Source organism: Brassica napus, chromosome C4 (assembly GCF_020379485.1).
Source record: "Brassica napus cultivar Da-Ae chromosome C4, Da-Ae, whole genome shotgun sequence".
NCBI classification, from domain to species: Eukaryota; Viridiplantae; Streptophyta; class Magnoliopsida; order Brassicales; family Brassicaceae; genus Brassica; species Brassica napus.
Genome location: NC_063447.1, coordinates 2,565,837 through 2,590,223, shown reverse-complemented (window position 1 = coordinate 2,590,223; position 24,387 = coordinate 2,565,837). Strand labels below are relative to the sequence as shown.

Genomic DNA, 24,387 nt, shown 5'->3' with positions numbered 1-24,387 from the left:
ATTTAGGTCTTCCTCTCTTGACGAAGAACATGACAGTGTTAGACTACCTGCCCCTGATAGAGAAGATAAGGAAAAGAATCGGATCTTGGACAGGAAGGTTTTTATCCTATGCTGTAAGACTCCAATTGATCAAGTCTGTTATCTCAAGCTTGGTTAACTTTTGGATGGCTGCTTTTAGATTGCCAAGTAGCTGTATGAAGGAGATTGAACGGGTTTTTTCTGCATTTCTTTGGTCTGGTCCGGAGTTAAATTACAGGAAGGTGAAAGTATCTTGGGCTGATGTTTGCAGAACAAATTAAAGCAGGAGGGAGGTCTGGGCTTAAGGAAGCTGAAGGAAATGAACTATGTAAGCTGTCTGAAGTTAATTTGGAGGATACTTTCTTCAGATTCGATGTGGGTTAACTGGGTAAAGATATATCTGATCAGGAAGGGCTCGATCCGGATGGTCAAAGAGAATACTCAGTCAGGCTCTTGGATGTGGAAGAAGATATTGAAGTGTAGAGAGATTGTGAAAAGAATGTATAAAGTAGAGGTTAAGGATGGGAAGAGAACTTCTTTCTGGTTTAAAAATTGGTCTTCAATGGGCTGTTTGAAGGATATATTAGGAGAAGGAAGTCATATTGACATGGGGATTTCGTTAAATGCAACAGTGGAGGAGAGTTGGAAGCATCGAAGGAGGCACCATTGAATTTTGCTTTTAAACAAAGTAGAGGATGAGATTGAAAAGCACAGAGAAAGTAGAACTCAAGAGAAGGATGTTTCTTTATGGCTGAATGGGAAGAATTATAAAAAGACGTTTTCATCGAAGGAAACTTGGGATTTCACAAGAGAAAGATATCAATTATGCCACTGGAGTAAAGAAGTGTGGTTTAAGTATGCAACGCCGAAGTATTATTTCATTTTATGTACGGCTATGAAAGGAAGACTTGCCACTGGAGATTGCATGAGATACTGGAATGGGAATGTCAATACGTCACGTGTCTTGTGTATTGAACTGCTGGAAACTGTAGAGCATTTATTTTTTGAGTGTGATTACTCTGCGCAGATTTGGGAGGCTTTGATGAAGGGTGTTTTGAGAGAAAAGTTTACGGTGAGTTGGGAAGAAATGATGAGAATCATGAGAGATACAAAGAGAGGGATGATAAATCTGTTTCTTATCAAGTACATGTTTCAAGCGACTGTGTACATGATTTGGAGCGAGCGTAATAGAAGGAGACATGGGGAAACTGAAGCTCCAGCAGACCTCTTGATAAAGCTTCTTGATAAGAATATGAGAAACAAGCTCACTCTAGTGCAAAGGAAAGGTGATAAAGAGATTGGAGAATGAATGCAACATTGGTTTAATACAAGATAGATTTTGATGATTATTTGAGTTAGGAGAAGTAAGTTTAATTTTCATCATAGGAAAAGGTCACAACTATTGTAAAAAGGTATTTTTCTTTTAAATTAAATTTAACATTCAATTCAAAAATAAAATAAAAAATAGCAATATATTCAATTCAAACTTAACATGAATGATTATTTTAAATTTAAAATTAAATATATAACGCATAACAAGTTAAATAAGAAAATGTAAAATGCAAATATTTACATAAAATAAAAATTAATAAATTTAACAAAACCAGAATTGACAATCCGCGTTTTAGCCCCGAAAAGAACCTAGTAAGTGTATATATTTAATTATAAAATATTTGGCCTATTTTGTTAATTATAAAAATATTTTAGCAATACTAGAATATAGATTTCAAGGCTGATTTGACACAATCAGTTAGAATATAGATTTCAAGGCTGATTTGACACAATCAGTTTCAATGCTGATTTTAGCAATACTAGAATATAGATTTCAAGCATGAAATTCAATGAATCAGTTTCAAGGCTGATTGGTATTTAGCATAAACCATGTGTAAATAATTTATCTAGTATCTGAATTTATTAAACCTCAAAAACATATAATCAGATCAATCAATTTAATCGAACTTAGCATACAATCTTAAACCTCAAGACATTATATTTTATCATGAATCTATCAACCTAGCATACGGATTCTCAATTCTCAAAGACATCCAAATCAGATCAATATAACCTATCTTACAGATTATTTAGGGTTTCTATTTAAAACAGATCAGATTACAAAACTATCAATCCTAGCAGATGATATTAAACCTCAAGAATCATGCAATCAGATCATTCGGATTTTAAACAAGTAAACCTCAATCAATCTATCAACCTATCGGATTATATAAGCAAAACAAGCTAGCAACCTATCGGATTCAATCAATGTTTTAACAGACTGGTCGGTTTAAACAATTTTAAATCAGATGAACAATTAACCAAGCATGATGAGAAAATAAATCTATCAACTCCTTTGGTGGTCCGATTCAACAATCATCTAAGGTTAAAAGGTAATTCAAAACCTAAGAACCCATAATCGAACATAGATTGATTGTTAAAGAATGAAACCCTAAAATCCTAATCTTTATGAATCAAAACCATAGGGTAATAGATCAAAAATCCTAATTGAGTAAATCAAAGCTCTAAAAGTTCGATACCCCAAACCCTAAATCATGTTCCTACATGATTAAAACCTCAAATCGGTTTTTACAAGTTAAAATCCGATAAACCCTAACCATATATCTATAAACCCTAAATAATATAAGTATCATAATTAATTATACTATAATTATCAAATCACATATTAAAACCCTAATCGAATATTTTGAAATCAAAACTGTTTTCGGTTTTGATCATTGAGGTTTTAAATCTGATTGAATCTGATGCTATGTTGCTAATGTTTGACCGTTAAATTGATAGATTTATTATATTTTCTTCTTGTTTACATTTTTAGTCTTTTAATAATTTTATTACACGTTTATCTTTTGATAATTTTTATTATATTTTCTCGGTTTTTACATTTTTTTTAATTTATACATATATAATGTTGATGTTAAAAACACATCAAACTCATATATTTACAAAAAAACTTAAAAATGATAATTTTTAAAATTGAAGTTACTAACTTTTAGATAATATTATAAAATTTTGATTTTTTGATTTTTTTTATTTTTAATGGTAAAACTCCTCAATTATGTTTACTTAATGTAGAAAACCCTAAACCAAATATTTACCGGTAGTAATGGTAATTATGACCTGGTAGAGTTTAATTCATTAAATAAAGTTAGTTTAAGAGTTTTTTCGTTAAATATTTAGTTTGAGGGTTTTTACTCAAAACAAACTTAGTTGAAAGGTTTTAACGTTAAAAATTATATTTAAAACAATCCAATCAAAGAATTAACCTATAACATTGGGCCAATAATTAATTCTATTTGAATTATGGTTTTCAGAATATTCTAAAATACATTTTAAACTAGATTAAGATCCGCGCAATTACGCGGGATAAAAGTCATATATAAAAATAAATCTTTATCTATTATTATTTATTTGCGTTCATTTAGATATTATATAATTAAATTAGAGCAAGCACATAAATCAAAACAATACCTCTTGTTTATTTACGATATTTTTTTGATAAATAAATTAAAACAATTATTTTATTTATTTAATATAGTATATAACTAATTTCAATGATACGGACGATAGATATATAGTATATTTTCAATATAAATATTTATTATTGAGAATTCATACTCATATGATAAACACAAAAATTCTAATGTGTGATTTTTTTAATGAAAATTTCAAAATTAAAATACTAAGGTTTCAATATTTTTTCAATAAAAATTTAGAAATTAACATATTTATGTATTTTATATATTTATATAGTTTAATTTTAAACTATATTGATATATAATATGAATTTCTATTATATGAGATAGCATATTCATACGATATATTATCATTTGTATCTTGTTATTACAAAAAAAATTAAATCATTGATCACAAAATTTTAGTGTGAAAGATTTAACGCTTTTAGTAATTTATAGTCATTTAAAAATTCAAAATATAGTATATATAAAAAAAATGTATTATATGCTTAATGTGATTGTTTAATATATTTTAATAATATAAAATTAAACAAAAAAACTAAGATACAAAAAATGTCATCAAATATTTATTATTCATAATCATTAATGTCATATACATGTTATTCATATTAGGTAATTCCGTAGCTTTTATTTAAGAAAAGTGTGAGAATATTATTTTGTATACTATTTATTAATTTGATAGTTAGTTTAATAAAAATATAATATAAGTTAAGATGGACTGTGGAAGCACCGTAGCCTAATGGTTAAGGTTTAAAGGCTTATACACTCAGGTCTGGATTTCGAATCTCAGACTATGCAATTTATTGCAGAATACAGGAACTCCAGGTTTCAAGTCCCGGAGAGAGCGGTTTATTACTACAGGCTACGGAAGAAATTCTTACAAGAGATCTTCAACATGGTGCAAGTAAATTCAGTCATGCGTGGATCTTCATAAGACAGCTCAAGTGATGCAGTTAGGCATAAATTCTCATAAGACAGTTAGTATTGTCGGTTGTCAAATCGTCAATGTAATTTTCTCATAATTGTAATAATATAATAAATTAACGTTAAAAAAAAGTTATGGTGGACTGACCTATTTTTTTAATAATTCTGAATTTCATTCCCATGTCGACACGTGGCTACAAAACAATGTTGTAATATTTCTCAATTAATATATAATATAAAGGATGCGTTAGTATGTGGATATCCGTATATGGATGGACATATTGGATAATATTAGATCGTTATCCAAATGCTCGTGTGAAGATTTGGATTATGGATGGACATAGTTGGATATATTTTATGTTTAAAATGTGAAGTATTACATTATTTTTTCTATGGTATGAGGTTTACTTGTATTATATTATAATTGTATGTACAGGAGATAACATATATATTATATAGTATGTATCCAAAGAATACAAGTTTCCTGAACTGATCTGAAACGACCCAATATACAAAAAAGAAAAGAAAATCATTTAGTTTCAATAATATTACATTTAAATAAAAAATCTCCAATTTTAATTAAATAACACTAAACTTTGAAATCTCTTAAGCATGAAAATATAAGATCACCAAAAAATAAGAAGCATGTTGAATCCTATACATCACATAATTTTCTTCAACGGATGAACAAGAGCCTATAATTAAGGAAACTTATAGCAACGACCAGGAAAGTTTCCCAGAAGTCATGCTTTCGTCCATACCTTCGGGTCTTTCAAGCAAGCTTTACACATGCCTTATGAATTTATGATATATATGTATGATGTGAATACGTTTTCATTCTATATATGGACGTCTATTAGATGTCTATAATATGTATTTTGTATAGTTGATAATTACCTACCTTGCGTTACAAAATCTGAGGTTCATGCATGATTCTTAACTCTCTAGTTTTACTGTTCAATCACATGTTAAACGACATTGAAATTTTGACCACGTGTTAATTTCAAAAATCGATAACTGCACAAACTAAAAATCCTCTTTGACAAAAATAAAACAAAAAATCCTCAGCTAAAACGTGAACATTTATTCAACGGGAGACACATGTTCACATATTTATGTTCTTAAATCATAACTCTAATCAAGTCTCACGTGCTGCCTTACTTTGGCAACACTTTTACTTGGTCTAATAATCAGGTGGCCAAAAAGCTAGATCGTATTCTTGTTAATGACAACTGGCTCCTCCTTCACCAGGATTCAGTGGGTGTTTTTGGTGATCCTGGCATATCTGATCATAGCCCGTGCTGCATCTACTTGGACTCTTTCAGACCAAAACAGAAGAAACCTTTCAAGTTTTTCTCCATGCTCAACAGCCATCCTGATTTTGCTGAATTGGTCAAGCAGTGTTGGACTTCTCTTCCGTTTGCTGGCTCCAAAATGGTCTTAGTATAGAAGAAGCTAAAGGAACTCAAAAGTATTATAAGAGCCTTTAGCAAGGAAAATTTCTCTGAGCTTGAAAAGTGGGTGGCTGAATCTTTTACAGAACTACAATCTTGTCAGCACGCGCTTCTCGCTTCTCCATCCCCAGCTTTGGCCGCATTAGAAAAAGCAGCGCATCAAAAATGGATAATGCTTGCAAAAGCTGAAGAATCCTTTCTTAGGCAGAGAGCCCGTATCCTATGGTTGGCAGAGGGAGATTGTAACTCGGCTTTCTTCCACCGGGCTATCAAATCTCGTACTGCTCAAAACTTCATCCACATGCTGCTGGATTTAAATGATTTGGTCATTGATGATCTGCAAGGTATTAAGGATCACATCTTGGACTTCTACCAAACTCTCTTAGGAGGACAAGTCCAGCACACTACCTCGTCTCCTGACTTAATTGCTGATCTGGTCCCGTTCAGATGCTCTCCTGAAGCTTCAGAAACCCTTCTGGCTCCGTTTACAGCGACTGATATCCGAGAAGCCTTCTTCTCGCTGCCTAGAAATGAAGCTCCAGGCCCGGATGGCTACCCTGTGGAGTTTTTTACGGCAAACTGGCAAGCTGTTGGGGCTGACTTGATCGCTGCTGTGCACGAGTTTTTTGTTTTTGGAAAAATCTTAAAACAATGGAACTCCACAGCCTTAACCTTGATCCGTAAAAAGCCGAATGCCTCAAGGATATCTGAATTCAGGCCTATCTCTTGCTGCAACACATTATACAAGGTAATATCTAAACTGCTTGCGAACCGCCTTTAGCAGATATTGCCTTCTATCATATCAAACTCTCAATCGGCCTTCATACCTGGGAGATCTCTTGCTGAAAATGTCTTGCTAGCCACTGAATTAATTGCTGGCTATAACTGGAAAAATATTTCGAAAAGGGCAATGCTGAAGGTTGATCTCCAAAAGGCCTTCGACACGGTAAATTGGGATTTTGTTCTCAACACTCTTAAGGCTCTCAACTTTCCGATGAGTTTCATTAACCTCATTGAGCAGTGCTTAACTACAACCTCCTTCTCGATCTCTATAAATGGTGAGCTTTGCGGTTACTTCAAAGGAACCAGAGGCTTGAGGCAAGGAGACCCACTTTCTCCTTACTTCTTTGTGCTAGTGATGGAGGTTTTCTGTCGTATGTTGAACGAGAATTACTCAGCAGGCATGATAGGATTCCACCCCAAGGCAGAGCACCCACAGGTTACTCACCTAGCTTTCGCGGATGATATCATGGTCTTCTTCGACGGTACAAAGGATTCTCTGGATAATATTGCCAAAACTCTTCATGAATTCACCAAGTGGTCTGGCCTCTCTATGAATCGCTCCAAAACTGATCTATTTACGGGGGGTTTGAACGCTGATGAAACTAATGACTTGGCTAGTCTCGGTTTCAATCTTGGTTCTCTCCGGATCCGTTACTTGGGTCTTCCCCTAATGCATAGAAAGCTCAGAATAGTGGATTACAGACCTCTCCTAGACAGGCTACGCTCATATTTTACCTCGTGGACTTCGAGAGCTCTGTCTTACGCAGGCCGGTTACAGATGCTGAAATCAGTGATCTATGGTCTGCTGAACTTTTGGTTTACTGCGTTCATCTTGCCTAAAGGGTGCATCGCTCAAATCCAGACCCTTTGCTCTCGTTTCCTATGGTCAGGGGATATAACAAAGAGAAGCTCAGCTAAAGTTGCCTGGAATGTATGTTGCCTTCCTAAAGAAGAAGGAGGCCTTGGGTTAAGGAACATCTCTATCTGGAACCGTACTCTTTGTCTCCGACTTATATGGGTATTATTCTGCAACACAGATTCTCTTTGGGCTTCCTGGACTAAAGAATATAAATTCCAAAATAATGAATTTTGGGAAATTGAGTCTGCTGAACACTTCTCTGCGACATGGAAAACAATCCTATCTCTCAGGCATACTGCTTCAGCGCTTTTAAAGTGCAAACTTGGCAATGGCAAAAGAGCTACCTTTTGGTATGACTCATGGACCCCCTTTGGACCTTTGATAAATTACATTGGACAGCAGGGTCCAAGAGAGCTGGGAATTCCCTCAGACGTAAAGATTGCTTCGGTAATCACACATGAGGGCTGGAATATGAGGCATGCTCGATCAGATAGAGCTTTGGAGCTCCAAATCCACCTCTCCTCGGTAAGGGTTCCTCTTCCTTCTGATCCTGACGATGAATATTTCTGGTGTGTGAATGAAATGGAACTAGAAAAATTCTCCGTAAAGAACACTTGGGATTCTTTACGGCCTCGAGGACCTATACAGGAATGGACTGCTAATGTATGGTTCAAGGGTGCAGTCCCTCGTCATGCTTTTCACTTCTGGGTTACTCATCTCGACAGGTTGCCAACCAGGTCTCGTCTAGCCTCCTGGGGTCTTTCTGTTGATCAATCATGCTGCCTATGTGGAAATGCGCAGGAGAGCAGGGACCACCTATTCTTAAGATGTGAAGTTAGTAGGCATCTATGGTCTCTGATCACAAGGCGACTAGGATACAGAACCTTCACCTTCCACACTTGGACAGCTTTCACTTCCTGGCTGGGTTCTCAGCACCCCACCCACTCATCTACCTTGCGTCGTCTTGCGGCCCAAGCAACAATCTACATCCTCTGGTATGAGCGCAATAGCTGTCTCCACAACAACATGTCATCATCACCAGCGGCTCTGTTCAAGCAACTTGACAGGCTGATCAAAGATACCATTCTTGCTCGACGAAAGATGAAGGCTTTCGGTGGGCTCCTTAGGCGCTGGCTTGCCTTCGCCTAAACCTCTGTTTTATCATCTGTTGCATTTGCTAATCTAGTTCGGGTTTACACCATGTTTTTTCTCTTTTTGCCATGGTGCTCTCCTGTATGCTTTAACTTTTGTATTACACAACCTGCCCATTCTAGTAATGAATTTCATATTCTTAGCAAAAAAAAAAGTCTCACGTGCTGCGCCTAACTTAGCATCCATACGCAATTTGTGTGCCGCAGAACTATGGTTGAAATGTACGTACGTAGTTTTCTTTGGTGCATTTGTGTTTCCGTTTTTTCTTCGTTGGGGTGTAAAAGGTCGGATTAATGATTTGACTGATATCCATGCATTAATAAACCGATTTACGTGGGTAATGGGATCAGCAAAAAATATGCATTTTAGTAGCCAATAACGGCCCGACTTGACAAACAAACAGAAAGTCTATCTAATACATATGACGTTGATATTTTTTTTTTTTGATAATCCAGTATCCGACCACTTTGCGTGATCGACTAGCCCACCGGGCCTAAGCCCAAGCCATTACAGGATTTTTAAGCGTCCACTTAAGGGCCCCTGGTTACGCGAAGTGGTCTGGAGGGCGAGAGGCAGCCCATGTAAATACCCCTCGTGGCCGGAGCTCGAACTCGGGTGGCGGGCACCTCAGCCGAGGTTCCTTTACCACCAGACTACGAGGCCCGGTTATGACGTTGATATTTTGACTATGTAATTAAACGCCAAATTTCATTCTTTCAATATAAGCAATGAGATCAAAACGGAAGAAAATGCGGCAGTCACATGATCGGTAGTTATCGCCATGTGGTGAACACAAAGCGAACTATTCTTTCGCCTTTTCAACTTGAACATTCACGAACATATAAGTTCGTTATGTACCATAAAAAACATTTAAAAGTTTCTTTTTTTTCTTAGCTAAAATTACGCATATCTCTATAGTACACGAAATGACGACTGTTTTTTTTTTCTTTTCCAATAACACCTGTTTCGTATTATGTATCTTGCAAGTAAATTCGAATTTGAGAATATAACATATGAGTTTATATTATATATTATATATTATGTATTTCCTATTTTAGTTTTTTTTTTATATCATTTTATAGTTATTAAACATATATAAGGTAAAACTGCACATCATGTCTTTTAGCAAAAAAAAAAAAAAACTACACATCATGCCCTCTGCTATGAAAAGATGTAGAAAACTGGACAGTGATTCTTGATTGATGATACTCATGTGACTGCCATATGGTGAACCATATATACTGATATATACTATTAAAGCGGAATTTCTATTAGGGTTCTGACATTGATTTTCAACTTATTTACAATGGTTTCCTATTGTATTTAATTCTAATATAAATATCATTTATTTAAAATAGACAACTGAATATTTCATATATTTATGGTAACTAGTCTTTCCATATTTTTGTAAATGATAATAATTCTAATTTCTATGCAATCTATACTTTTATTTAGTTTAAACATTTAATACTTTAATTGTCTGTGGTTATACTAGAATAAATTTTATCTGATATATTTTTAAATTAAATGTAATTATTTTCTAAATTGATGTTACATATATTTCCTAAATATATGCTCTTTCAAAACTAACATTTAGTATAAATCCTAATTAACAATTTCTAATTATCTATAAATTAATATTTAAAAACTGAAAATAAAGTTGATTTTTCTAAACAAACATGTGATTATAATAAGTAGACATTTTTACAGTTTATGTTTTTCAGTTTATTTCATCGAATATACAAAATATTTATAAAGTAGAAATGAGTTGAACAAATAGATTTTTTTTATTTTTAATATGAACTAACAAACATGTTAATAATTTTATTAAGAAAAATAATTTCGCGCTTTAAAAACGCGGATCAAAATTTAGTATTAATTGTTACAACAACTCATAGCAGCATCATAAACCCGTCGTTCGTCACATTAATTTTCTTCGGTGTATGTTCAATAATAATAAAAAGACCTCCAATTGCCTTAAATCATTAAGCGATGTTTCTTGCAGAAAAAAGGATAAGCATGGTCTCGCTAAGAGACAACATAAATTAATAAATAAATTAAACAAGAGAGAGTAAAAGTATGAAACTCTAATGAAAGAAAAATATAGACTATATAGCCTATAGTAGTGTTTACGTGACAATCTCAATTTCAGTCCATACCTCGAACTCATTCAAGCTTAATAAGAAACCAAACTTTTACTGTTCCTTTTGATTGCCTATAAATACACGTTCGTCGACACTTAACAATTTCAAAAACAAACCAACATAAAAGACAAGAATCACAAACATCAAACATTTCTCAATCTACCCCCAAAAACGACTCGTATTCCATACCAACCTCAATGGCTTGTTATTGCAAACTCTTAACCGGCTTCCTATTATGGGCTCTTTTGATGCTTTCATGGTGCGAAGCTTCAAGACGCAGCATTAATGGATATGATCATGATCATTCTTATGGAATTTTCAAATCCAATAGCTTAATCAAGCGAAGAGATGATGGTACACGTTTGAAAAGCTTCGCACGAGTCTCTTCGCTGCCTCCAACCACCGTTAGTGTTTCTGATTTTGGAGCTAAAGGAGATGGAAAAACCGATGACACGCAGGTATGTATGCATATACACGTACTTCCTAGGATCATATCCATAAATTATTTAATTATAACATCCAAAAATACGTACATGGCTTCTAAATATAAACTCATGAGACGGTCATGTATACAACCTTACGTTGTTTGTGCTAATGATCCATGCATGCATGCATGATCAGGCGTTCGTGAATGCATGGAATAAAGCATGTTCTTCAAGTGGAGCCGTTAATCTCTTAGTTCCTGAAAGGAAGACTTACTTCCTCAAGTCTATTCGATTAAATGGTCCATGCAAATCAATCATTACCGTTCAGGTGAAGTGACTATTTGTACTATATATATAATCACATATACGGATTTGAATATATAAATTAAATGAGCGTTTGCTGAATGGAACTACAGATCTTCGGAACATTATCGGCATCTCAAAAACGATCGGATTACAAAGATATCACCAAATGGATTACGTTTGATAGCGTTAACAGTCTGTCTGTAGATGGTGGAGCCACCGGAACTGTCAACGGAAACGGCGAAACGTGGTGGCAAAACTCATGCAAACGGAACGAAGCTCAGGTGTGTGTAAATGTTTCATTTAATGAATATACATCCGCATGTCATCTTTATAATACAATCGATTTATTGAAGATATTGACACTCCTTTTTTATCTTTTTTGTTATATGAAGCCATGCACAAACGCACCAACGGTACGTTTACGATTATTTCATATACAGTTATAATGATGGTTTTGATCATAATTGGGTAACTAAGTTATATATTCTTTATACGCAGGCTCTTACTTTCTACAACTCGAAGAATTTGAGAGTGAATAATCTGAGGGTGAGAAATGCGCAACAGATTCAGATTTCGATTGAGAAATGCTCCAACGTCCAGGTCTCAAATGTTGAGGTCACTGCGCCTGCTGATAGTCCTAACACCGATGGTATACACATCACTAACAGCCAAAACATTCAAATCTCCAAATCCATCATTGGAACAGGTTATTATCATATATATTTACATCCCCATGATTAGAAAGAGTTGCTTGCAGATCAAGGAACCTAAAGTTTAGAGGATTTATCATTTTAATTTATGGAGTTTGGTCTTAATGATTGATTTTATATATAGGTGATGATTGTATATCTATTGAAACTGGATCACAAAATGTTAACATCAATGATTTAACTTGTGGTCCCGGTCACGGCATCAGGTATCAATGAATTATTTTCAGTATATATACCTAAATGTTTTCAACCGTAATCATTTGAAATTTATGAACATTTGATATTTTTTTTTGGAATATGAACAGCATTGGGAGCTTAGGAGATGACAATTCAAAGGCATTTGTATCAGGTGTGACTGTGGATGGTGCTAAGCTTTCTGGTACAGACAATGGAGTTAGGATCAAAACTTACCAGGTGAAAGTCATAAACCAGCCCTTTCCGTCTAAACTAGCCTTCTCACATTTGCCGTACACTTTGTTTCTAATTTGCTACTTAACCTATTCTATTCAGGGAGGGTCAGGAACTGCTAGCGATATCATATTCCAGAACATTCAGATGGACAATGTGAAGAATCCAATCATAATCGACCAAGATTATTGCGACAAGAGCAAATGCACCGAACAGGTTTCCTCGAATCTGATGAAAACTTCTAAAACTCATGGTAATAGATATTTTTGGATCTAACCACTATACTACATATATTTTCAGACATCTGCGGTCCAAGTGAAGAACGTGGTGTACCGGAACATAAGTGGCACAAGCGCATCAGACATAGCAATAACGTTGAACTGTAGCAAGAACTATCCATGCCAAGGGATTGTGCTTGACAAAGTGAACATTAAGGGAGGCAAAGGAAGCTGCAGCAATGCTAATGTGATGGATAAAGGCATTGTTTTTCCTCAATGCAAATCCACTTAATTAGTTAGACCAACCAAACACACATACAAATACACATAGCTACAGAGTATACAATAGTATGCTAATATACACATATACTTGTGGAATATATACATGGACACTGAATTAGTTAAAAGACATTGTCTAGTTATGAAGTATAGTATAGGAATATACACATAAACAACATGTTCAAGAGATTTATTGTATACTACTCCATATACTATTGGTGTGTGTAAAATTTAATGAATAAAAAATTATGTTTTTAAGTTGCTATGGACCTGAATGATGGTATTCTTTGTTGTGATTAAAGTATGATGTGTAACTCAATATTTTAATTTTTTGGGTCAAAATTAAATATTTTAATTTAAAGACACGAAAAATGAAACTTAAGAGCATGATTAATGGGAAGTTCTTAGAACATGTTTAATGGGAGTTATTAGAGTGAAGTTCTTATCGGAATATAAAAATCTGTTTCTTAACTTTTAACTAAAAAAACTAAGAACCGTTCTTAAATAAGATATTTAAGAACCGGTTCTTATCATTTTTAGTTAAAAATTAAGAGACATGTTCTTATATTCCGTTAAAATTACATCCTAAGGATCCTCCATTAAACATGCTCTTAGGGTGAGGTTCTTACTTATGTAATTCCGTTGCTCTTAACATGATCACCAAAAAGTTATGTTACCTGACCAAAGCGTCTGCTATTCATCCTTCTCATTTTTTTTAAAAGCCGGGCCGAGGATTTAATTGGGCCCAAGCCCATTATCAGTGTTACCCAAACAAAGCCTTTAGAAACCCTAGAATCCTTTTGTAACATATATAAGACGAGGACTAGGGTTTTCGCTTGCTCACTCCAACAACACTCATCGCAGCGACTCCAATCTCTTAAAAAAAAAAAAAAACTCTCGACAAAATGGCGGAACGTGGCGGAGAACGCGGCGCCGAGCGAGGTGGAGACCGCGGTGGCTTCGGTCGTGGATTCGGAGGAGGTCGCGGCGACCGCGGTGGCCGCGGCGGTCCGAGAGGACGCGGCGGCCGACGCGGAGGCCGTCCCACCGAGGAGGAGAAATGGACTCCAGTGACCAAGCTCGGCCGTCTCGTCCAAGCCGGAAAGATCCAGAAGCTCGAGCAGATCTACCTCCACTCGCTCCCCGTCAAGGAGTACCAGATCATCGACCTCCTCGTCGGCCCCACCCTAAAAGACGAGGTGATGAAGATTATGCCGGTTCAGAAGCAGACGAGGGCCGGGCAGAGGACGAGGTTCAAGGCCTTCGTCGTCGTCGGGGACACGAACGGGCACGTTGGTTTGGGTGTGAAGTGCTCCAAGGAGGTGGCTACTGCGATTAGAGGAGGGATTATATTGGCGAAGCTCTCGGTGATTCCGGTGAGGAGAGGATACTGGGGGAACAAGATTGGGAAGCCGCATACGGTTCCTTGTAAGGTTACGGGGAAGTGTGGATCCGTTACGGTGAGGATGGTGCCGGCTCCGAGAGGTGCGGGGATTGTGGCGGCTAGGGTTCCTAAGAAGGTTCTCCAGTTCGCTGGGATTGATGACGTGTTCACTTCTTCCAGGGGGTCCACCAAAACTCTTGGAAACTTTGTTAAGGTTTGGACTTTCTTCCTTTACTGGGCCAGATCTGGGCCAAGCCCATTGGGCTCCAAAATTTTTAGAAATCTTCTTAAGAAATGATTAAGGCCCCCAAATGCTAGATGCTGTTGATGGAAGTAAGAATTGTGAAGATTGAATGAGCTGTTCGTGTCAATGATGATGATTTGTTTTGTGTTTATTGCTAGTTACAGTATAACATCCGTTATGTATAACATTATTTCACTTCTCAGTTTTTTTTTTTGTTATATTGAGTTTTTGAATCATTCACTGAATAAACATACATGTGTATTTTGTAGGCTACGTTTGATTGCCTACAGAAGACGTATGGATTCCTGACACCAGAGTTTTGGAAAGAGACGAGCTTCAAAAAATCGCCGTACCAGGAGTACACTGATTTGCTGGCCGAGAAGGGAACTAAGAAAGCCATCACAGAGGTTGAAGACCAACAAGCCTCCTCCTAAATCCGCAGCCCCCTCCTCCCTCCTCCTCTCTATGGATTATCCTTGATTTTGGTGGTCGAACTTTGCTGGATTGCATCTTATGTTTCTTTTCATTTTTATGGATGGATAATGTTTTAGCTTCTTTTTGTTTTTTTTTTTTCAAATCAAATCCAGTTTCTTTTTTAAAAATTTCACATTTGTTCCAATTTTAATTTCCTTCTTACCTTACGGAAACAAATAACAGAAACTCAGGTGCTAATTCTAGTAGAGTAAAATCATAACATTGACTTCCAGTTTTAAAAAAAACTAGATCTTGACCCGCGCTCCCGCGCGGGTTGGATTTAACTTGCGTTCAACGTAAATTTATAAACCATTTTTTATAAAATGTCCATTTATATTTTTGTGTTTTGTAAAATATATTTAAAGTAGAATATATTATATTATAATATAGATGTTTGATAATAATTTTTTATCTGTACGTAATATTATATTTATAATTTTATAACTTGATGCAATTTGATGTAATTGTAATATTTATATATTAACCTATTGATTTTTTGTTTATTTATTTAAAAATGATTTAATTTTTTACAGTAGGTTTTTATGAATTATTATTAATTTTATGATATTTGGTTTTCTTGAAAATTGTATTGTAACAGATTAATATATACTATATATTACAGTTTGTGTTTTTTTTTTCAGCAAAAAGAAATAACAATTCATTGTAATTAATTAATTAAAATTTTTGATTTTAAGCGAAGTGACAGATTTGTAAATAAGAAAGAAATGCAATGGCTAAATGTGTAAATAAAACAAAATATTTAATCTACTATCTGTGTTTCCTAACAATTCTCATTTAATCTGCTATCCAAGTTTCCAAACGACAGAATCTGTAAATGAGAAATAAATACAGTGACTAAATATGTAAATAAAAAAAAAATATTTAATTTGCTATCCTTGTTTCCAAACAACGTTCATTTAATCTATTATCTAAGTTTCCAAACAGTACCAAAAGGTACTTCAGTTTTAATAATATAGATATAACTCAATAAAAATAAAATAATTGTTATCTAGAGACGGTAATTTTTAAAAACTGATATAAGCAAGGAACGAAACGGCGTCGAAGCGTATCTGAGGAAGATCACTAGCTGGACTCTCCGGCGACTACAATCCTACTCACAGAAAAAAAACAATCAGATCGAAGTTTCTAATCACCGTTTTCGCTAAAACTGAGCTTTGATCAGGCGAAGGTTTAAAGTTTTGAAGGAAGCTCTAGGGCTTTTTTTCTAGAAGCTCTAGGGCTTTTTAGTCAGCGCAATTAGTGATATCATGAGGCATTTGAGAAAATGCATGCACTCTTCTCTTGATGAATCAAATCTGCCAACTGAAGTAGCAAACTGTAATAGATTGGTCAGTGTAGCTGTCGATAAATGCCTCGTTCAACTGATCAAAAAGGTGTATTACTGTTGAGCAAATTTTATATCTTTTTCTTTAGAGATGTGTGCCTGATTTTTCAATTTTACAAAGGTTGGAGATGCTGGCCCAATTCTAGATGCAATGGCTATGATGTTGGAGAATATCTCAGGTGTCACAGATGTAGCAAGAACCACAATCGCTTCTGTTTTTCGCACTGCTCAAATTATAGCCTCTGTACCAAATCTGTCATATCAAAATAAGGCAACCTCCCTGTAACATCTAGTATTATTATTTTTTTCTCTTCTCATAGTCCAGTTCTAATGAAATTTATTACTTCTTCTTCGTCTCAGGCTTTTCCCGAGGCCTTGTTCCATCAGTTACTGAAAGCTATGGTCCATCCAGATCATAAAACACGGATTGGCGCCCACCGTATATTTTCTGCTGTACTGGTACCAACCTCAGTTTGCCCCCATCCCTCCTCAACCATTACTGATCTTAAGAAGGGAATTGGTCTTCCTCGTTCTCTTTCAAGAAATGCGTCTGTCTTTTCCTCCTCAGCAGCCCTTTTCGAGAAGCTGAGGAAGGAAAACATTTCGTCAGTTCTAACTTCCGATCAGAGCCAAAACGAAATGCTTGACAGAATAAAATCTTCATACAGTCAGGCGTATAGCAGTTGGAATCAACCGGTGAACTCGGTAGCAGATAACTCTGTAGTTCTTTTGAACTCTGAACTGGTACATCCTTGCGACTTTCCTTTGTATGAGGCTCTATATATATGTCGGTCAGAATATTATCCCCTAGGCTCTTTACTTAGTTTCAGGATGGTGCCAAGGTAGTAGATCTAATAAATTATTGCAAAGTAGTCTAGAAACCACAATGATTTTTAATACACTACTCTAACTAATAACTATGATCATAATTATATACAAAGTCTTCTTATTAGATGGAGCCATCTTACCATTCACTAAAATAGTAAAATTATAAATTGAAAGGGGTCGTTCGTTTAGTGTTCAGGATTCATTTAATCTGTTTAAGGCCAAAGTTAAACATGTTGCAGCTGTTACCTCTTGATTTCTTCTTAGGTACACCTTGGATCAGTCTCCATTCTCTAATATGACTTTTTATATGATGCTCAGGACGCCGTTTGTATAAGGCTAAGTAGTCACCAGATAGGTCTTTTACTTTCATCACTCTGGGCGCAGTCCATATCTCCTGCAAATACGCCAGAAAATTATGAGGCGATTGCTAACACCTACAGTCTTGTATTGTTGTTCTCTGGTGTCAAGGTAATTTATGTTTCATATCTCAATACTTGCTACCTCTGCATCTGAGTGTTTCTTATTGTTTTTAAGATGTATGAGTTAAGTCTCCTAATGAATTATTTGCTTACAATAACAAATCTAAAACTTCTTATCTCTCAGAATTCAAGTCAAGATGCTTTGATTCGAAGTTTCCAAATGGCACTTTCTTTGCGAGATATTTCTTCAATGGAAGGAGGTGAACTTCCACATGTCGTTGAGGTTTTTGGTTTGGACACTATGATGTAGACTCTTATGAGTCAATTATTCGTCTTATTTTCAGGACCACTCCCTCCGTCCCGAAGAAGGTCACTCTTCACTCTGGCTACATCAATGGTTCTTTTCTCCTCAAAAGCATTCAGTCTTTTTTCTCTGGCGGATTTTACAAAAGTGGCACTTCAGGGACCAATGGTAGACTGATCATTCTGATGAGAATGTTGCTACATTGATATTTTGTTTCTTTGGGAATTATTTCACTCAACTCAATTTGGTAGAAACTGCTATGCTTTAACGTCCTCTTCTACCTGATTCAGCTTGATCCATTCTTGCACTTGGTTGAAGACCACAAGTTGAAGGCTATAAATCCAGATCAGCTGCAGACCGTTGCGTATGGAAGCCAAAAAGATGATGTTTCAGCTCTGGATACTCTTTCAAAGATAGCAGTCTCCACTGAGCTTAGCAGAGGAACCATTGTGTATGAAATTGTCAAAAGCTTAGAAAATATGTGCAATGTAAGTCGTTTCTTATCACTACCTCCCCCACTAAACCGCTCTAACCTTGGTAAATCGACAGATAACCACAGTAAACTATTTTTCAGTCTGAAATGGAGAAAATGCAAGAGCAGTTGCTAACTGAGTTCATGCCGGATGATGCATGTCCACTTGGAACCCGCGTTTTAGAAGACACTCAGACATCCTTTCAGGCTGACTTTGGAGATGTTAAACACCAAAACGTAAGTACGAGTTCTTTTGTTTCCCATAACTCTAGTAAACCCTTGAGATGAAAATTGTGTTTAACCTTGGTCTGTATCTTTAGCTTGCGGCACTCTTCTCTCACGAGGATCAAGAATTTGGAGATGTCACTGAAACAGTTGCAGATAATAATCCATTAACAGTTGCTGAAGTGCCAGACCTCCTGACTGTGAATCAAATTCTAGAATCTGTAAGTTACACTAGAAATTAGATTTACAGATTCATCACCAAGATTAGTTTCATATACTAACAATACTTATTTTTGTTTTTGTTGAAAGGTAGTAGAGACAACACGTCAAAGGGGTCTAATATCCTTCCATAACGCAGCCGATGCTTCATACAAAGAAATGACGCTTCACTGTGAGAATCTGTTAATGGGAAAACAGCAGAAGATCTCGAGTCTTTTCAATTCTCAGCTAAGACCTGAAAGTTCTGTTAACGGCTATCCAGCACAGCATGATGAAGAGATTAAGATCCCAACTTATCATCATATGATCAATTTTCACACCGAGGTATGCATTTGCTATAGATTACTCTTTTATATTGTGTGCTGGATTCAGATATCTACTGACCAATTTGGTTTGGTATCTATTCTCTGATAAATTTTTCTGTATTGATGGGAACTATTCAGACGCAGTGCTACTCAGAACTCCAAGCATATAAACTACCAGCCTCAAGCCCTTACGACAACTTCCTTAAAGCTGCTGGTTGTGTTGATCGTCTGGGGAGGATCCAAAGCCATGATATACTTTGACTCAGTAAAGAAGAACTCAAAAAACAAAATAGGTGTACTGTACTTAGATCATTCCCTCTTAGATTTTATGTTTATATCTTCTATATTGTTTTCTCACTTATTCTTTTATGGAATTCATCAATTGTTTCCTTTCTGGTATGAAGGCGCCATCTAGTTTTCACTTGGTCTTGTAATCTAACATTCTTTGATTCTACAAGAAAGGCTTTGTTGAACAGTTCTTACAATAGTGTACATTGATTCTTCTATGATGTTAGTTATAACGTGTGCAATTGCATATGAATGCAACTCAAGACTGCAATTTATCATAAAACTCTACATTAATACACAACAGATGAGAGAAGCGTTTTTGTATATGAATGTCACAAGAAAACTATATATCATCATCATACTCGTTCTCTCTCATTTACTTTTGCTTAACCTCTTGAAGCATTTCAACTACTCTCTTCATTTTTGGCCTTTTTGCAGGTGTGATATCTGTGCAAAGCAATGCAACTTTCAGAGCTGCAAGCATCTCCCTCCTCCAAGCAAAGGATACAGTGCTAAGCTTGGCGTCAAGTATCTGTTCCGGTGTTTCTCCTCTCCCTGAAGCTCCATGGACCCATTTCACCAAATCCACTCCTTCACCAAACTCTTCCTCCACCGGCGCTCTTGAGGTTAGAATCTCAAGCAACACCACTCCGTAGCTGTATACATTCCCCGGTGCAGTCACTTGCATTGTGTATGCATACTCTGTGGAAGAAAAGACAAACAAATGTGTTGGAGTTTATGAAGTTAACCAAAACCATAGACATTATTATAATACCTGGAGGGATGTAGCCAAAGGAACCAGCAACTGAGCTAATACTTGCGGTGCCTCGAGATGGATCTATAAGTTTCGATATTTCGATTTCCCCAAGCACAGGTTTGTAGCCAGAGTCTAGCAGGACATTACTAGAGGAAACATCAAGGTGAATAATGGCGACATGATGGAGAAACGCTAAGCCTTCAGCTACTCCAACGGCTATGGACAGTCTCATTGGCCAGTCAGGTTGGTACTCTGGTTTCTTGGCGGACTCATGAATCAGCTGAGCTAAGTTACCATTAGGTAAATGCTGATGCAACAAGAGAGCAACATCTTCATATATAACAAACCCAATGGGTGTAACCAAATGGTCATGGCAGAGTTTGCTGAGTCTTTGAAGCTCTCTGATCATCTTGTTCTGATGCTGAGTTATAGCTCTATCCATGGATTTGAGTTTCTTCACCGAAACAATCATCCCTGAAGGCATGACCGCTTTATAAACCGAACTAAACGTTCCAGTGCTGAGTTTATTTGACTCCTTCATTGTTGCTTTCACAACTGCGTCTAGATCAATCCCTTGTTTAAGATTCTCAAGGAAGACATCTCCGGCTATGATCGCTGGTTGCTCATCCTCAACGTGTTCTTCAACATCGATGTTTTTACCCGCTGCTGCTTTCTCTTGTTTCTCCCTCATCATGAAGAGAACCACCACCACGGTGACTGATACAAAGACAGCAACACCTGAACCAATCACTGCGAGCACAATCCTGTATGACACTCTGTGACTGTACCTCAAATGTTCAATATCATCGGTATATCCACAAGAAGAGCTCAACGGCGCTCCACAAAGCTCTTTGTTCCCCGAGAAGCTCGAGTTTGGAGACTTTTGAAATGGAACAAAGACAGGAACCGGACCGGTCAAGAGGTTGTTTGAGAAATTAACTTCGAACAAACTCATCATGCCTTTTAGCAGCTGCGGTATGGTTCCTGTAAGCATGTTGTTAGAGACATCTAATGACACAAGCTTGTCGAGTCTTCCTAACTCGGCAGGCAATGGTCCATGAAGATGGTTGAAACTCAAGTTTAGAGCTATCTGCAAGCTCCTCAAGTGACCAATCTCAGGAGGAATGGTTCCGGTCAAGTAGTTTCTACCCAGCTGGAGTTCAAGCAGCTTCAGACAGTTTCCAATCTCATGTGGGATGTCTCCTCTTATGGAGTTCTGATCAAGGAGCAGATACTGAAGCCTCGGCATGCTGCAAAGCTCCTTAGGGATGGTGCCGTTGAGTCTGTTGTTACTTAAATCAAGCTTGTTGAGGTTTCCTAATCCAAGAAACGACTTAGGGATCTCCCCAAAGAGACTGTTACCAGAGAGAATCAGCTCTTGAAGACTCATGAGCTGACCAAGCTCTGCTGGAATGGTTCCGGTGAACCCATTAGCTGCTAGATTCAGGAGAGTGAGGTTAGAACACTTTGAAAACTCTGCAACAATCTCACCTGAGAGATTGTTATTGTCTGCTTCAAAGTAGGTAAGTCCACTTATGTTTCCTATTGTCCTCGGAATGGCTCCCACAAGCTCGTTGTTACCAATTCTAATGCTGGAGAGGCCACTGCAGATTCCCACCTCTTCAGGGAGCTCACCGGTCAACCTATTCTGCGTCAAGACCAAAACTTTAAGCTTCCCTTTCTCGAAAAACCCCTTTGGAATCTTCCCCACAAGCTGGTTTGAGTGAAGGTTCAATAACTCCAGTTCAGAAACCAAACCTAACCCTTTAGGTATCTCACCTACCAACTCATTCTCATAAGCTGTAAACACCTTGAGGTTACTCAGGTTCCCTACCCAGTGAGGTATAGAACCGTTTAACCCGTTTCCAGAGACTTGAAACTCCTCTAACCTCTCTAGAGACATAAGCTCATCAGGTATCTCTCCCACAAGCAAGTTGTTAGAAACGTTAAGCCATCTAAGACCTCTAAGGTTACCAAACTCAACTGGAATCCCACCAGCAAAACGGTTCAGAGACAAATCAAGAAACTCGAGGTCAGACAAGTTGCCGAGAGATGCAGGAATCGGTCCGGTGAAGCTGTTGCGAGAGAGATCTAGATGCTTCAAGCTTCTGAGGTCGGAGATTAAAGTGACATTACCTCTAAGCTGAAGCCCTGAGAGATCAAGCGTTTCAACAAAGGAGTTGTTAGCACCACACTTGAGCCTATCCCAAGTACAGTACTCTGTGCTGCTACTACCCCATCCTGGAACTCTAAGGTCTCTCTTAATGGCTAACAATGCAGCTTCATCGCTTAGCTGAGCTTCACCAAGATCAGATTTTGACAGGAACCCAAGAATCAGAAGAACGGACATGCACCATAACGCCATTTTTGTTTAATTAAGTATACTCAATCACACACTTTTGTTCTTCTTCATTTGTATCATCAAGAAAAGGCGAGAGGAAGAGTTGAAAGTCTTGATCTTTAGGCCGTGAAACACGGATTAAAGCTCTGGTTTTGGAGTCAAAGTAACTGTTTTTCGATGATTCCGAGCAAAACCCATTTTCAGATTTGTGAGAAAAGGAAGTGCTTTTAAGTGTGACAGTGAGTGTTGTTGCTGTGCCTTTAGAGACAGACAGAGAGAGAGAAAGAGAGAACAAAGCCCATAGTTTCAGGGAGATAAAGAAAGAGAAGAGGGCAAGCAGAGCTTGAACATAATAGAGTAGGGTCTATGCGTACTAGAGAGAAGAGAATACATTTCGTGTTTTATAAAAAAATCACGAAACTATTATTGCAGAACCAAACAAAGATCCTCACTTCAGAGATAGAGAGAGAGACTCCAAAAAAGCAAACGCACTTAGACAGGAGGGAATTTTCTTTCTTTTTCTTTCTGATATGTTTAAATATTATATCAATTTCTGATATAAAGTTTTATATTTTTCACGAGGCAGTGATGAATGAATGAAAGATGCATAAATCCGTCTGACACATTTTTGCTTTTTGAATAAGAAAAAAAAAACTTTTATGAAAAAGATTAAAGAAAAGTGTACGTTTTGATAATTCTTTTTCCTCTTGACGTTTTACTGTACCATACTGTCACTTGTTCAAAACCAAAGTGGTAAAATCTATTTTCTTTATTATCCCAATGTATGCTAAAATGAAGATTATTTCCCCCTAATTTACACACACTTTGCAATTATTAATCGTGTTATATCACATATTAGTATATCTTAAAGCTAGATTTATTTTTAGTCTCAAATGTGTAATTGGCTAAAATTGCCAGGATTTATTTAACTAGGACACGATTACGTAATATCCTTCCATATACAAAATGTAATTTCTCATTTTAGTTTATCTATCTTCGGCTATTACAACACAATCTTGGGATTTTATGTTTAAATCCACATGTAGAACAGATTTTTATGTTAAACGTAAAACTTGTTCAAGAATTTTATACACGAACGAAGCCTTTTAGTGATATTTTAAGCTTAAACTCTTTCTGTCAACTCAAAGTTTAAAACATCCTACTATTTACTGTATATTAGGGTTGTATTCGTTATATTTTAAAAGAATATCTCCAACTTGGAATATTTCTCTTTCTCATATACGTATATCGTAGGTAGTTTGGTAGCTTACGCGTTTTCTAATCTCTATGATCTTTTACATCAAAAGTTTGACGTGCAATGACCACTTTTCCAAATGGGGAATCTACTTTCTTGCTCTCCAAAAAAAAATTTTAAAAATTCAAATCTGAAGTTCTGAAAAGTGAAATTCCAAATATAGAGTTTCACTTTTCAAAACTTCAAATTTGAAGTTTCATCTTTTTATTTGTATTTTAGTCCTTACAATTATACATCATATTTATAATTTTAAATATTTTTTTGTTTATTGTTTTATTCCTTAAAATTTTTATATCTCATAAATATTTCAAATTTGTTTTATAAATTTAAGTTTTACACATGAAATTAAATAAAAAATTTAA

The 24,387-nt window shown here is 36.2% G+C and overlaps 5 protein-coding genes across 5 annotated transcripts; 4 read left to right on the top strand and 1 right to left on the bottom strand.

Annotated features, from left to right (window-relative positions):
* The first annotated feature begins 913 nt into the window (after nucleotides 1-913).
* LOC125585288 lies at nucleotides 914-1,327 on the top strand. Its single transcript, XM_048754067.1, has one exon. It carries the CDS (start codon nucleotides 914-916, stop codon nucleotides 1,325-1,327), a length of 414 nt encoding a protein of 137 aa, XP_048610024.1.
* Nucleotides 1,328-10,839: 9,512 nt separating this feature from the next.
* Nucleotides 10,840-13,660, top strand: LOC125585121 (polygalacturonase ADPG2-like). Its single transcript, XM_048753656.1, has 9 exons — nucleotides 10,840-11,277; nucleotides 11,441-11,572; nucleotides 11,661-11,831; nucleotides 11,943-11,963; nucleotides 12,049-12,256; nucleotides 12,385-12,466; nucleotides 12,566-12,674; nucleotides 12,771-12,884; nucleotides 12,969-13,660. Exons 1-9 carry the CDS (start codon nucleotides 11,017-11,019, stop codon nucleotides 13,176-13,178), a joined length of 1,308 nt encoding a protein of 435 aa, XP_048609613.1. The 5' UTR covers nucleotides 10,840-11,016; the 3' UTR covers nucleotides 13,179-13,660.
* Nucleotides 13,661-13,993: 333 nt separating this feature from the next.
* On the top strand, nucleotides 13,994-15,395 carry LOC125585122 (40S ribosomal protein S2-3-like). Its single transcript, XM_048753657.1, has 2 exons — nucleotides 13,994-14,763; nucleotides 15,063-15,395. Exons 1-2 carry the CDS (start codon nucleotides 14,071-14,073, stop codon nucleotides 15,225-15,227), a joined length of 858 nt encoding a protein of 285 aa, XP_048609614.1. The 5' UTR covers nucleotides 13,994-14,070; the 3' UTR covers nucleotides 15,228-15,395.
* Nucleotides 15,396-16,333: 938 nt separating this feature from the next.
* On the top strand, nucleotides 16,334-19,891 carry LOC125585177 (protein SEMI-ROLLED LEAF 2-like). The gene is made up of 11 exons (XM_048753764.1): nucleotides 16,334-16,661; nucleotides 16,734-16,883; nucleotides 16,973-17,356; nucleotides 17,759-17,908; nucleotides 18,044-18,119; nucleotides 18,204-18,331; nucleotides 18,454-18,651; nucleotides 18,738-18,872; nucleotides 18,956-19,081; nucleotides 19,170-19,403; nucleotides 19,523-19,891. The coding sequence occupies exons 1-11, from the start codon at nucleotides 16,536-16,538 to the stop codon at nucleotides 19,643-19,645; spliced, it is 1,830 nt and encodes a 609-aa protein (XP_048609721.1). The 5' UTR covers nucleotides 16,334-16,535; the 3' UTR covers nucleotides 19,646-19,891.
* Nucleotides 19,892-19,895: 4 nt separating this feature from the next.
* Nucleotides 19,896-23,265, bottom strand: LOC125585176 (leucine-rich repeat receptor-like tyrosine-protein kinase PXC3). The gene is made up of 2 exons (XM_048753763.1): nucleotides 20,448-23,265; nucleotides 19,896-20,374 (listed from the first exon to the last, which is right to left on the bottom strand). The coding sequence occupies exons 1-2, from the start codon at nucleotides 22,792-22,794 to the stop codon at nucleotides 20,049-20,051; spliced, it is 2,673 nt and encodes an 890-aa protein (XP_048609720.1). The 5' UTR covers nucleotides 22,795-23,265; the 3' UTR covers nucleotides 19,896-20,048.
* Between the last annotated feature and the right edge of the window lie 1,122 nt (nucleotides 23,266-24,387).